The 15249-nt window shown below is 34.9% G+C and overlaps 1 protein-coding gene across 1 annotated transcript in view; it reads left to right on the top strand.

Moving 5' to 3' along the window:
• LOC140159570 (unconventional myosin-IXb-like) overlaps positions 1 to 15249 on the top strand; it is a 152133-nt gene that overhangs the window by 76906 nt on the left and 59978 nt on the right. The window contains exons 9-10 of the mRNA XM_072183061.1: positions 9573 to 9707; positions 11782 to 11903. Coding sequence (XP_072039162.1) covers positions 9573 to 9707; positions 11782 to 11903 — 257 coding nt within the window. The remainder of the gene's footprint in view (positions 1 to 9572; positions 9708 to 11781; positions 11904 to 15249) is intronic.

The following is a 15249-nucleotide window of genomic DNA, read 5'->3' as shown; positions in this document are numbered from 1 at the left end:
GAAAATGTTTCCAAAATATGTACATGTATCAGTACCCTTATCCAACCTGTGTAGGCCCTATATAATTTATGATAGATGCTACTGTACCAGCACAAACAATTTGTTGCAGTTTATGCAGGAACAAAGTGTAAAATTGGTTATTGATTGACAGCTAAGTCTATTTGTCATTTCTATTAAGGGCTGGGGTATGAGCGTTTGGACAGTATTTATTTTGGGACATTAGAGCACATCAGACATATCGAATTGCATTCTGAATACGAAGAATGTCATTCTGATATCAAATAATTTTGATTTTTTGAAATTAGCCATTTAATACACATTTTATGGCAAATCATTAAAATTGATATTTTTGATATTTAACAGTACTTGAAGTAAACTTTATAAATCTGATGATTTATACTTAAAGTGTATGTAGGTGGGATGAAAAGCCGACGATCAATTGAAAATGTTGACCTTTCAGTATTGAAGATATGGATTTTTTTCCCAAAACACCAAAAAAATTAGGTCTTTTTGGGAAAAAAATCCATATCTTCAATATGAAAGGTCAAATTTTTCAATTGACCGTCAACTTTTCCTCCTGCTACATACACTTTAAAATATATCATTAGATTTATATAATTTACTTCGAGGACTGTTATATATCAAAAATTTGAAAAATATCAAATTTTTATAATTTGTCATAAAATTTGTATTATATTGTGATTTAAAAAAATGAAAATTATTTGATATCAGAAAGACATGCTTCAGTATTCAGAATGCAATTCGATAGGTCTGAGGTGCTCTCATGTCCCACAAAAATACTGTCGAAACGCATAATAAACGCTCATTTTGGATCCCTTAATATATTAATAACAAATTTGAAACTGCTGTTGCAAATCCTTGCCATACCCATATTGTATTAAGTTTGGAAACCCTAAGGAAGAGATGTGGCCCCTTCCCCATCTGTTAGGGCTACCTCTTCCCCATAGCAAGGAGGACAGGATGTTGTAACCCTTGGGTAGGGAGAGTTATTGGCCTAGATCTATACATATGTCCCTTGGGTTGGGAAGACTGGATGTCGGACAGGGAAGATGCTAGCTTAGATCTGTGTCACATGTCCCATGGGTTCTGCTGGAATACTAGGAAGTTTCTTTATCTTTATGTGACAGTAACATGATTGATCCAATCAAGCTGAAAGTAGCAGTTGTGATTTTGAGACACAGGCAATAATGTGGAGCAAAATATAATAAAATACATAAGAAAATTTGTTATTTTTCGTGAGCATAACTTTGCAGCAAACATGGGATGTAAGGATTTTAGCAATATCATGTTTGGTTATTGGACAAGTTTGTTGTGATGATGACTGAATTTTCAAAATTGCCTCCTTTGGACCTGGTTGGATTAGATTGTGTCACAATTATGATTTCAGATAGTTTTTGCACATGAAAGAAATATTGTTTAGTCACGACAATTTAAAAATCTAAAAATATATATTCTACGATTCCATCATTTTGTCATTCAAAGCTTTTTGTAATTATGCTAATTCATTTCAAATAACTGCGATATTATACAAAAAGGAAATCAAAATTGCCAATTAGTTATTTTTAATTCCAATTCCCAGGGATATTACTGTAGGAAAACGGACAATCATTGTAATTGGCTCTTCCATTTAAAATCCATACTACCCCTGTGGAAGATTTTGGAAATATCTTCCACAGTGGGAGCATGGATTCAAATGGAATTAGCACATTAACCAACTGTATTTGAATCTCTCCCTCCCTCTGTCACAGAGGGCACATGAAGCTTCCAAATAGAGCTTCCTAATGTGTTCATTCCATTTGCACTTCATACTCTCCCTGTGGAGGATATTTTCCAAAATCGTCCACAGGGGTAGTATGGATTTTAAATAGAATAGTCCAATTTGATGATCAGTTATTATTAGATGGAAAAGAGGAAGGATAGGAATAGATACTAATAAATTCCTTATGATTCCTTACGGGTATTTCAATTTTATCTTGCCTTAGTAGCCTATTATTATACAAGTAATTATCTCAAGATGAATTTTGATTTGCATTCCTCCCAGTTATCCGGATCTGGAAATTACCTTCTACAATAAAATATATTTATATTATGGTTCAGGTGAAGGTTAACTCTGATTGAGGGGGAGGGGGTGTTTCCCCTCTCTTGTTTTTGTACATGTGCCATTTTTCTCCTCTTGCTCTACTTTAAAGCCTAATCCTTGTATCTGCTCTGACCGTAATCCTAATATGTGACACAGTCTGCTCCATGGGGCCAAAGGAGGCATTTTTGAAAATCAAGTTACTATAATTATTAGTTTTTAGTAACATTAGGCTATCATATACTGAACACACCAAAGGTCTAGCATACTTGGTTCTAAAGTTATGAGGTTTTGTGATGTGTATTTTCTTATGTATTTTATTGTTTTTTTACTCCATATTTTTGCCTTTATCTCAGTTTCAAATTTGCCGCCTCTGGCCCCCATGGACCAGATCGTGTCACATATACATGTACCTTACTCTGAACTCTGATGACCTTAAACCCTAACCCTAAACAACCCTAAATCCTAAGAAAGATTGTGGACCAAAATGGCAAGTGGGCAAAATATTACAGGCAGTGGCGGCATCAAGAATTTTTCGGGAGGGGGGGGGGGGGGGCAAAGTGAATTTAAGGGGGCATAATCAACAAATTTTGTACAAAATTGCCACAAAAAGTGGACATTTTTGTAACTTTGGGTTTTAGTGGGGGAGGAGGGGGCAAGAAAAATATGGGGGGGACAAATGTCTTTTCCTCCACTCCCCGTAGTGTTGCCACTGATTACAGGACAAAGTTTGAGAGATCAAGTTAAGTATGATGATATTTTTAAGGGGGAAGAAGGGGAAAATGGTGGTGCAAAATATTGAGATTGTCTTTGCAGGTTCCTTTCTGAAATAAGGGTAGTATGCAATGAAAGAGATTAAAAAGCTCGTTAAAAATAATGAGTGATGAAATTGGTATGAACATGCTCAAAATATATGTCCCAAAAAGCAGATATATTTATAATCATGGTATCGTTAATGGCTGAATTGTTAAATTTTCAATGATGCAAGTGGGACCTTTGACACTGTGTTTTAGATCGGGTAGTGGAAAGCTGTGTTTCCGTCAGTATTAATATATCAAAGCTTATGTTCAAAAGATGTGGTTGATTGTGTGGATAAAGCTTGGGAGCTACACGTAAATGATGGAACTGAATGAGTAAAGCATCTAGTACTAGGCATGTAGATAATTAGTGATTAAAGTGATACTAAGCTGGCTAAGGGCAGAATTAGATCAGTAAATGTGCAAGCATGAGTATTTTTCTTGTTTAACAAGGAATTTGATATTTTGCCCCCCCCCCCACTTTGATTTATTTCTACCAAATTTCGATCTGAGTCTTCACAGTTTCCCGCTTTCTTTTTGTTTTCGTGGAAATTAAATTCTAGATTTATCATAATTTTCCCAGATTTTCTTCAAAAATTGGGAAAATGCACCCTATTTTGGCAGGATGCATTTAGAGCGAGGTAAATGAACCATGAGGGAATTCCGTCCTTAGGAGGGGACATTTGTCAGTTCCACGAATGTAGCTCACAGTCAGTTTCAAGAGGAGTAGGGTGTAAACCCATCCTGGTGTTCAAATGGACCTACCTCAATGGAAATAAGCTTCACAAGACACTTTCTGGGTTATCTAGGTTTATAAAATCTGAACAAATCAAATCAAATCTAAAAGTGGATAGAATATCAGAAAATTGTCAGGTTTCAGGAAATGGTGCTTTTTGAAAGGTCTACAGTGTCGATTTCAGATGCTCTTGCAATATCAGGTGCCTGAGTATGGGCATCCTTTAGTCTAACATCAATAGAAAGTTATTTTTGGTAGCATCTTGCATAGAAAAATTTCAACTTAATATCCTCCTCTAATATCAAATTGAAATGCTCCGAGGCACAGCATTTTGATATCGAACTGACTACAAATTAGGTCAGGGGTTTTAATAAAGTTATTAAAGCACAGTAAAAAGTTAACTTATTATTTTTGGCAATAATAAGGAAATCAATTGCATAAACGATAGGAAGGACATTGGAAAATTGGTTTTAAAAATAACTAGGACTACAAACCATTTTGCTCATATTCATAATAATATTGCGAGATATTTGCGATAGTGTTGTTTCATGGCAAGGTCGTAGCAAGGTTGAAAAATGTGGGGCGGCCATTACAAATGTGGGGCGGCCAAAATACAAATATATGCCCATATTGAAATAAAGATATAAAGAAAAACATAAAAACATTTCTCAAAAAGTGGGGCGGCCATGGCATCCCCGGCCGCCCCGCTTGCTACGGCCCTGTTTCATGGAATATATAGTTGATGTAATTCTTAATTTGGTTATGATTCACAGGATTTATGTTTAGAATTGCAGATTCATATGTAGTGATAATAAAATGAAAATAATTTAAAATTCAACTTCTACACTACTCGTTTATTTTGTTTACTGGGAGCGCTTTCCAAGAAAATAATAAGAGCTAACAACATCGGCTGACGACAAGGAAGTTCCTCAAAAGTGTCCGCGGTAAGCGAAATAAACAAGTCGTATGAAAGTCTTAATTTTAATTATTCTAAGATTTATGTTGTTTATGATTAGAGTCAGGGTTATGTTTAGGAATCGGGTTATGTTTAGGTTTAGGGTTTAGGTTAGGGTGAAGTTTAGGTTAGGGTGAAGTTTAGGTTTAATGATTATAATTGGCTTTTTGGACTTGTGACCCTTCGGAATAGTGTCCTTTAATCACAGAGAATGTATCATTGAGAGATGACCATAGGAATCCTGTTGCTATAATGTTTACTTTAAATTAAGCTCCATCTCATCAAATTTTTAATTACTAGCTTACCCTTCTAAAGCTTTACAAATGAGGAGATTTGAAGATCAGAATCGGCTTAGCTTGCAACCGCAGATCAAGAGTCAGATAGTCAATATCTAGTAAATGTATCATATTGAACCATGCGTCAAAACCACAAATAGCTGAAATCATCTCAATAAGCCTTGCACCTGCTTATAGATTACTCTATACGTAATATGTGATTTGAAGTGAAGTGGTTATCCTGATCACACAGTTTTGTACCCTTTGTGAGCATTTCCTCTGACTGGCTTGATTAGTTACAGCTTTTGCGCACTCTCTTATTGTCATATATCAGGATATACTGTAGATTGCACATGTACATAGACAATAACCCTTCTGGTCACAAATTGCGACATATTTTATGCTCCATATCTGTGTAGAGTCTGATATGTGTGTGAACTTTGGTGTATACTCCTTTCTTGCTAAATATAATGTAAAATTACTAAATAGTAGCCAGGCCTGTACGCAGGATTTACTTTTGGGGGTGTAGAACTTCCACCAAAAAGTGGACCTCTTTGAATGAAAAGTATGCTTACGCAGACTTTTTGTAAAAAAGTGGACATTAATCCTGTAAAAATTGCCCCTTTTGGACTTTTTGAATGTCTTGTCACCAAAAAGTTGACCTTTTATCAATTTTTCTGTCACTTGTGGACCTTTTTATTGGACAAAATAGCAAAAAAGCGGACCTTTGTAGATGGGAATGGCAATCGCACCCCCTGCATACGGGCCTGATAGTAGTGTTTGTAGACACCATTGTGTAAAGTCCTGTAACCTCAAAATATGCCTAAAAATTTTATCATGTAAACCTGAACTTGATCCATTTTCATACCTGTGTTAAAGCTTTTAAAAATCAAAGCCATAACTACTAGTTTTACTAGTATAAAGAACCCATGAATTCATCCTAAATATACAGGATATCCCAGTCTTACATACTAAATCCCCTAAAAAGGCAAAAACAACATGTTTATCCAAATACATTGATCTATGCTTATTATAGCATGACATGTGATGTAAGCACCATCATGTATTTTAATTTAATTTATCCTACCTATCAATCAACAATTTAAAAAAAGTTTAAAATGTGTAATGCTATTGATTGCCCATTTAGAGTATACTGGTATAATAACTGCTATTTTTTAAAATAGCAGTTTTAAATAGCAGTTTATTTTTTTAAAAGCATTTTGATATGGTTAACAATGGGTCAATTGATGTTGAATTTACCAGTTATTAAGTGACAGGTTATTGTATTGTAATCCCTTTTGAAAAATGAGATATTTTATGTCATGTATAAACCTATAATTATTTTGTTATATTTGATATTTTGTCCCTATAATACTATTATTAATGGTTCAATGGTATATTTGTGTAATAACTAACAATTCTACTTCAACATTTGGTAATAACTATTGTTAACTTTAATTCTCGAATTGTCAAAAAATAAAATTATTGATTTATTATTCATGAGATGGTCTTGATGGAGAATTGAAGTAAGTGTATAATGCTGTTTGCAGATATATATTTGAGTGACTTCAATTAAATAAATAAGTTCAGGTAACATATCAAGTTTACTTAACAGATTTATTCATTTTGATCTGTCACCAGAACTTATTTAAAATATGAATGATCCTGGTGAATCTCATCAATAATATTTAGATGGATTTGCAGTGATCCTCACGAAAGTTTGAAAAAATTGAATATTTTGGGAAGAATTTTATATATAGGAATAGTTTAAATGTATAAATCAAGAATGGTATAGAGATATACTATTCCTCTTGCACAAAACAAAAGTAGGGCTATAACCTTCTGGTCAGTGGACAATTCTTCTTTCTTCCCATCACAATATGGGCCATACTCAGAGAAGATATCATACCCCGGGTCATACCCTTCCCAGAATCCTTTGCAACATGATGCAACACCTCATTACATCAAATGACACTTCTATTACTTTGTACGGGTTTTCTTTGTTTTCATGTCGAGAATAAACTGGCTAAACATTGGTCGTTTGTCAAGAAATAAACATATTCTGCAACATCTGGATGTGCTCTTTTCATTCAGGTACTTTTTGTCACTATCGACCCATGTTGCACTTGATAGCAAATCAGTGCAGAAAATTGACATGGAAGAAATGCATTGTGGGAAGTGTAAGATATCTTCTCTGGGCCATACTGGTCTCATTGCCAGTGACATAGTTCATCGACCTCCATACAACAAATCACAGCTCAAAAGTTGTGGTGTATGAGTTTGTGTACCCAACACAAGCAGAGGTCATTTTAATTATGTACAAGCATATTGGAGTTAAAGAACTGTGTTCTGCTAGATGAGGTTATTTGAGATGTACCATATCTGTGGATACTCCATCCCCCCTCAAGCTGAATAATAAGTTGATTATTCATCAGTCATGAATGGCTTGGTAATTATAATCAAATATTAAATGTCATCATCATCAGAGGATGTAGGTCAGCACACTGAGGTTAATAACCTGCTTGCCGAGGTGTGTTAATTTAATTAAGAAAATGAACTTGTTAACGATGCCATTGTACTAAAGAGTCACAACATAGTGATAGAATAGGGATGCCAGTACATTAAGGGAATGCTAATTAGTTGATGCAGGGAGTGATGAAAGAGGGTGAAATTGGTTTTTTAGAGAGAATACACTGCCTTGTTGTTCCACTTAAAATAATGCTATCTCCTGTGTTATATCAGGCGATCGAGACTCAAGTGGGCAATTTTTTGTTGGACCCTATAAGCTCTACAAAATCAAAATCTAAGGGGTCTTAAGAATTTTGTGCGGTCCAAGTCTTTTGCTCTTTATAGCCATTTTTATCAGGTTCAACCAGTCACTCATGTGCACGAAATTGGGGAATCCATAATTTGTTCTTCACACAGGAATGCAAAATATCGCAACATGTGGACGTGTGCGACCACTGCGACATGCAACGTAAATGATAGACGCAACTGCGCATTCGAGCTACCTAGCGATCATGAGATAAGTCTTGGACTGTTGATAAATAGATTGGAAAATAAATTCTTCAGTTATCTTTCAAAATAAATCAGAAACTTTTGATTTACACAAGCTTTTTACACTTTGTAGAAACAATTTAACCTGCAGCGATTTCATTCTAATGAAATTAGGAATGAAAAGTGCTTGTTTCGTGCAATTGTATGGAGTAAACGGCTTAAGATCGTTAAGTGCACTGGGACAAGACGATGTGATTTTCTTGTCGAAACAGACAACTCTGAAGTAATATTGGTGATGTAACATACATTCTTTAAGGAAATTACATTTGGAGGAAAGTGAGCGAACCAGCATTTCACATTTTCAGAAATGATGTAAATGCAAAGATAACCTTTTTACCTTTAACATTCACAATCAAGCTGCACTTTAACACATGAATGTATTCCTAAACCATATGTTTTGAATATATTACATACAAATTGAACCAATCTTGCCAATGTGGCTGTATCTAAAATCAGGTTCATCTTTTTTGTGTGTCATAGCCTCACTTTCTGTCAGTCAATTGAACTTTTGAAAGTCATTGAACTTTTATGAGAGATTCAAGGCTTTAAATTTTTCATCTACTTGAATGGAATACATCAGTAGATTTACAACAAATTATGTATGGGAATCACTCATCTTCATCTGAGATATCATTTTGCATAATTACCACCCTCTAAATTTTGCACCTGTGGAGTATACCGAATCAAAGGACTATTTGGGATATTATGTATATAAATAATTATTACCAACAAATTAACCTTCAAATTGTCTGAAAATTATAACATATCTTTATTAAATACTTTGTTAACCTGCTTTGCAACACTGCGTTCTTCTACTGCAACATTCTTCTTACTAATTTTGGAAATCGCTGATTTGTGAAATCGCTATTTCATCCCAGTGCTTTTAATAAAAGCTCCATATTAAGACTAAGAGTACTTAGTGTAATTGGGGTAAATATTACATATATTCATGAAAAATTCATCATGAGCTTAATGCAGCATCTTGGTTTCAGTATTCTCATGAGAAATTGTGCCAGTTTCTAAGATCTTTGAAATCCCTGGGCTATTATTGTATGCAGGTTGGGAAATGTCAGTTTATCTCTGGGAATTGATGTTCATCTACAGCTGATAAAAGCTAAAATAGGTCATGGGTGGAAGGAAGTGTAATTTATCTGGGTCAGCTATGTTCATAAGTTCTTGGGCATGAAGGGAAAAAATACTTTTTAAATCATGACAAATCATGATCTTTGAATACTGTACTTTCTGACAAGAGACAGTTTATTAGAAAAAGCTCTATCTTTTAACCCCCTGGACACTACTGGTCATCAAACAGCATTTCTGATTGGTTGATAACTTGAAATGCTCATTTCAATTGCCAATTATGACTAGGCTTTAAACTATTTATGGTCAAGTTTCCATTTGCAGATGATCTTATTAATATCTTTCTTGATTGGTTCAAAATTGGACACAATATTCATTTTGGCCAATCGGCAGGTAGTTCTCATGGGGTTAATACTATCAACAATTCTGTTACATGGCAGCTTTAATAATGTCATACTAACATATTATGTTATCCCATTGCTACTTTGCTTGTACAATTGTGCATTAGTTGTTCTAAAGTCATCATCATTTGTTTGTTTTTACCATCTTGTATTTTCTTATTTTCTTCTCATAGGCCAACTCTATCGGAGTATTAGACATCTTTGGGTTTGAAGACTTTCGCTGCAACAGTTTTGAGCAGTTTTGCATCAACTATGCAAATGAGCACCTTCAGTACTACTTCAATCAGCATGTCTTTAAACTGGAACAGGTAATTATGTGATGTGGTTACACAGTCCTTTCTATAGATGAGTTGACCTCAATGTTTATCAACAAAGGCAAGGGACTGGTCTATCGATATGCTTGAACGAACCGCTACACTGTTCAATAGCTTTCTTGTACTTTATGAAATTCATTTAAAATGCATGTACGCATATGCAGGGCAAAGAACAATGGAAATTTCCGTAATTTGCATGCATACTGCCAGGCAATGACGTCACATGTCAAGTGGTCTATAAATTAAGATATTTGAGTTGAAATCCACACACCCCTTATGGAAAACATGGTCTCAATCTTCTACACAGGGGTATAGATTTCAAATGGAGTCACCCATTCAGGTAACCTCATTTGAAATTCACACTCCCATGTGGAAGATGAAGGTTATGTCTTCCATAGGGGTTGACGGCACTCCCTGTGTGGAAGATTAAGGTTATGTCTTCCATAGGGGGTGTAAGGATTTCAACTGGAATAGCCCATTGATAATTGGTGTCTACCAGCTAGAAGACATGGTTGCTATAGTAAATAATCTCATTATTGTAACCTGCACCAGATTTCACTACTTTGAAATGATGGATGGCGAAGACACTGTTATGTCACATATCAGTAGGCCTCATCCTTTTAGATGTATCGTAAAATATTGTTTAAATAGCCCGAAGGGTGCTCATGTACTGTACGTGTATGAGGCATACAGGGATGTGCCACTGGATTGGGTAGGTTTTTCACAAGAAATCCTAAGACAGGGGTCTACATTTTAAAGAAAGAAATCCATAGACAGGGGTCTCCTTTGAAAAATTTGCCAATGCAATGTATGAAAAACACAGTCAATTTGGTTGAGCCAGATTAGATTGTGTCACATATTCATAAGCTTTAATATGTTTTGAAAGTTGCACACACCACAAATTGTCAACAAGACCACAAAATGACAGGTGAAAATGACAGTTTAATCAACACTCTGATATCTCTAATATTGGAATACTGACAACGATATATCAGCCAGCCTGATGGCAAAAAACTGTGACTCAGGGCATATGAAAAGGCCTGTATGGTCAAGGGATCTTCTCCTGTACATTGCATCTGTGACAGAGGTTTCATAAGTAATTGCAGTTGATATGTAAAGCTTCTATAGACAAAATTGATCCTCTTTGTCAGTCCTGGAAGCAGTGTTGATCATGAAGTGTCTGATCATGGCACAGTTTCATAAAGCATTCTTTATTAACTTTATAGATGACACAGATACTTCACTTTGTTGGTTGAATATAAAAAGGTTGGAAACACATAATGATGGCAGAGTGTTTACACCCTTCTTGCATTGAACCATCAGTTGGACCATTTGACATTGTACTTGACACCTATCAGTAGTGATTTTTTGATGGGGCGTTGCGTTTTGAGTTGCCAAACCCTAGCCCATTTCTAGGCTTAAATTTACCAAAAATTCGGGCCCATATCTAAAGATTTTTGTTAAAATATGTCTACTCTATTTTTACAGATTTTACATTTGTATTACCTGAATTTTCTAAATTTGGGGTTTGGACAAGACTCCCCTGAACTTATTTGGGGGGTCACCACTCCCTGCGTAACAAGTGTCTTTTACCTGCATGCTGCACTATGTTATGCTATATTACCTATTTATACACCTTGGTGGAGAGAGTCCATAGAGGTTCTGGTTCAGGGCCCAGGCACAGGATGATACCATCAATGTGAAGTTTGAAATTAAATCAAAATACTGGACTTACTATTTTTAGCAAAGCTACATTGCGTATGATACCATCACACTTCATCAGGCAACTGACCCGCTGGACTGGTCATGTGACGTAGCTTTGCTAAAAAAAGTCCAGTATTTTGATTTAATTCCAAACTTCATATACTACAACTGGATGACTGAAAACATTCATCAATTTGATAACATTCATCAATTTGATAACATTCATCATACCATTAATGTGTATAGACTTTCTTATAAGCTAGTGCCGCTGCACACTGTGCCCTCTACTGCATTGTTTGGCATAACAACAGAAATATCACTCAGTCACTATTGTTTTTATTTTTTTCTCTCTGTCCATTTTCAGGAGGAATACCGAAGAGAAGGCATCATTTGGAAGGATATTGATTTCATTGATAATACCGGGTGTCTACTGCTGATAGAAAAGAGGCCTACCGGATTGCTGCATATACTCAATGATGACTGCAAGTAAGGAAATAATTTTTGTTGGAAGAATCGTTGCCGCCAACATTTATCTTATTTTATTTTTTTAGCTTTGAAGAGTTGCATTTGTAGCTAAGAAAGCTAAGAAATACAATTAAATTGCAATTTTAGATTTGTCTATGAAAAACTTCACCAATTATATTTTAAACTTCACCAATTATATTTTAGCTGAATTTTAGCTGTTACACAATTCTGCAGGCATCTTTCTACATTGTAATTTTGAAGGGCTTACTTGATTTTGATAAATAAACTGAAATATGTTTAATCAAATCTGTTCAAAATAAATAAATCAGAAGTAAGACATAATATGATTATGCATCCACTTACAAATGCAGTGAAAAATAATAAGCTGGTTAACAAGGGACAAAATTATTGCGCTTGACAGTTTATAAAAAAATTGTAATATTTATGAAATCATATGATTAGCGCAACTACTAAATGCAGTGAAAAATAAGCTTTTTGATGCTCTGCATGCTAGCCATAGGCTTCAACATAAAATGTCCCAAGTTTTGAGATATTTTCTTAAAATATCAAGAGCTATCTCAAGAACTACTGAACCAATACCAGGCTTGTTTGTACTCATTTTAATGCTTTTTTATGCTGGTTCCAAATTTGATCATGAAAGTGCTCAATTCTGACATTTTTGAATTTTTAAAGAAAATTTGAAGCTAGTCGTCTGCAGTCGACATCGGTTGTAGAGGGTTAATAATGGACAAAATTGTGCTTGACATTGTATAAAAATGTTGAATATTTATGAATTCATATGATTAGGCAACTACTTACAACTTGGAGTGAAAAATAAGCTTGTAATAGAAAAATTATACTTGAAAATATATAAAAAATGTTGAAGATTACATTAGGATTTTCTTTGAAAATGACATCACGTCTTGTATCCAGGAGGATTAAAATCAATCTGCCAGATAATATTTAAGACAAAATACCGTATCTTATGTCGAATGCAATCTTTTAATGTAGCATAATCTTGCTATGAAAATAATCCTTTAATGCATTTTCTACCCTTTTTTTGAGGGGGAAAATGAGCGGGGATTAAGCATCAGTCTGTGACTCATACAGTTTGACACTTTGGGCTATTCCAGTTAAAATCCACACTACCTATATCTTTACAAAGGGAGTATGAATTTCAAATTGAATGACCACATATTAAGCTGCTCCATCTGAATTTTATACACCCTCTGAGAAAGATTCAAGCTGAATCTTCTACAGAGGGAGGGTGAGAATCAAATAGAGTGGGTTAATGTGCGAATTCCATTTGAAATCCATATGTGACCCTTCGCCACAACTGAGCCCGGATGTCGCTAAACTTGATTTTGCGCTACATTGAAAATTGGCTTGAAAGGTCATTCCGATGAAAAATGAGATTTTTAAAGATTTGAAATGATTAATATGTTTTCTTACACTAGTCCAAGTTTCATTGCAAAATATAGAGTAGAAACAAGTAAAAAACCTCATTTTCTGAAGCTTGTCGTTCTAAAAATATTCCTAAAATTGAGTAAAAAGTGTTTTAGAGCGTCGAAATAATCGTGAAATTTGTCCACTGCTACGAAAAATTCTCTCGCTCGAAAGTGCCGCCATGTTTGGTATTGCCGGAAAGTTTGGTGGTAATAGCATGTATGGAAGGTAATGGTTGCTATGGTCAAAAGTTGTAAATCATTTAAAAATTGGCAAATTTTGAAACCCCTGACTTTAAACTGTGTTTTCTCGGTTTCGCGTTTTGAAACCGTGACACCTTTGAACGACCATAACTTTACTTCTAGATATGCTATGAAGCTGGTTGAAGTGTTTTTTAAAGCTTATGGTATGGCCTTTGCAAGTATGCCAAAACCTCAAAATGGTCTAGGGGCGACATCCGGGCTCAGTTGTGGCGTGGGGTCACATATGTCTCCTCTTCCACAGAGGGAGTATAGATTTTAAATGGAATAGCGCATTGTAAGTCATAACGAGTTAAAAATTTACCCCTTATCCAAATAATCCATGTATTAGGTACACACAGTTTCATATGATGTATCAGTCTGTGGCATGGCAGGGCCATCTGTCATATTATGTACTAGACTAAGCAAGCTCTAGGGATAAGTAGGGCTCATGGAAGCTTCAGCTCCTGTTAAAGATTAACAACTAGTATCAATATATTTGTTGTAAGATCGTTTTATGTTTCAAACTAATGTTTTATGTATAGAAAGCAAGTTAAATGCTATTTATGAATATACATCATCATATGTTTTATGTTTAACATAATATTTGGTGCAAATATGTCATGACAAATTTGTATTCTGGTGTTTTTGCCAGAACAGTTTGGTTAATGTTGGTGTATATATATGTGACACAATTTGGTCCATGGGGGTCAAAGGCGGCAAATTTGAAACTGAGATAAAGGTAAAAATATGGAGTTAAAAACAATTGAATACCTGAGTGGAATAAGGGCCCAACTCCAATTTTTAACAAAAACGAGTTAGACCCAGCATTTTATTGCCAGCAGATTGTTCTTCCTTGTGTGTGAAAGATGAGCCAAAATCCACTCTCTAAATGGTCTTCCACGTACAATTAATTATGGTTTTCATGGAAGAAAGGCCCAAATCCATGGATTTGGGCCCTTCTTCCACAAATATTGGGTTAAAGAGGAATTTTGCTCATCCATGAAATCTGCTTTTCACTACAATAAACTTTCTTGTTAACATATTACATGCTTCTATTTGTGTAATTAATGGATAATTACCAAATTTCCGTAGCTATTTATAACACATCTGCTTACGGTACTGGTACTTGCAGTATATTAGTGGAAGAAGGGCCCAACTCCAGCTCAGTATTAAGACCTGTACCGTTGCCATGGAAACATCTTTTGTAATTTTGAATGTATGTTATATTGTATGTTCATGTATTAAAGGTCCCCTGAAGATGAAAACATTCTGCCTATAAAACTTTTCCAAATATTAAGTTTTTTCTTAATATCTCGAAAACAGTTTTGATGGAGTTGGGCCCTTCTTCCACTCAGGTATTCAATTAAATACATAAGAAAATGGACTTCAAAAAATGTCATAACTTTAGAACCAAGTTTGTTAGACCTCTGGTGTTTTCAGTAAATGATAGCCAATTTTATCAATAATAATTACAGTAATTCAATTTTCAAAAATGCCTCCTTTGGCCCCCATGGGCCAGATCGTGTCACATATATTGAAGCCATTAGCAATCATTGGATTAAGACCAAATTAGGAAAGGAGCTAAGGGAAACATTGAAACCATTAACTATCATGGTATATTATTGATATTACTCCCCATGTGATGAAAATTTAATTTATTAATCATTGTTCAACCTGAC

Source organism: Amphiura filiformis, chromosome 8 (assembly GCF_039555335.1).
Source record: "Amphiura filiformis chromosome 8, Afil_fr2py, whole genome shotgun sequence".
Lineage (NCBI taxonomy): Eukaryota > Metazoa > Echinodermata > Ophiuroidea > Amphilepidida > Amphiuridae > Amphiura > Amphiura filiformis.
Note: the sequence above shows the minus strand (reverse complement) of the source record. Positions and strands in the feature narration are given on the sequence as shown.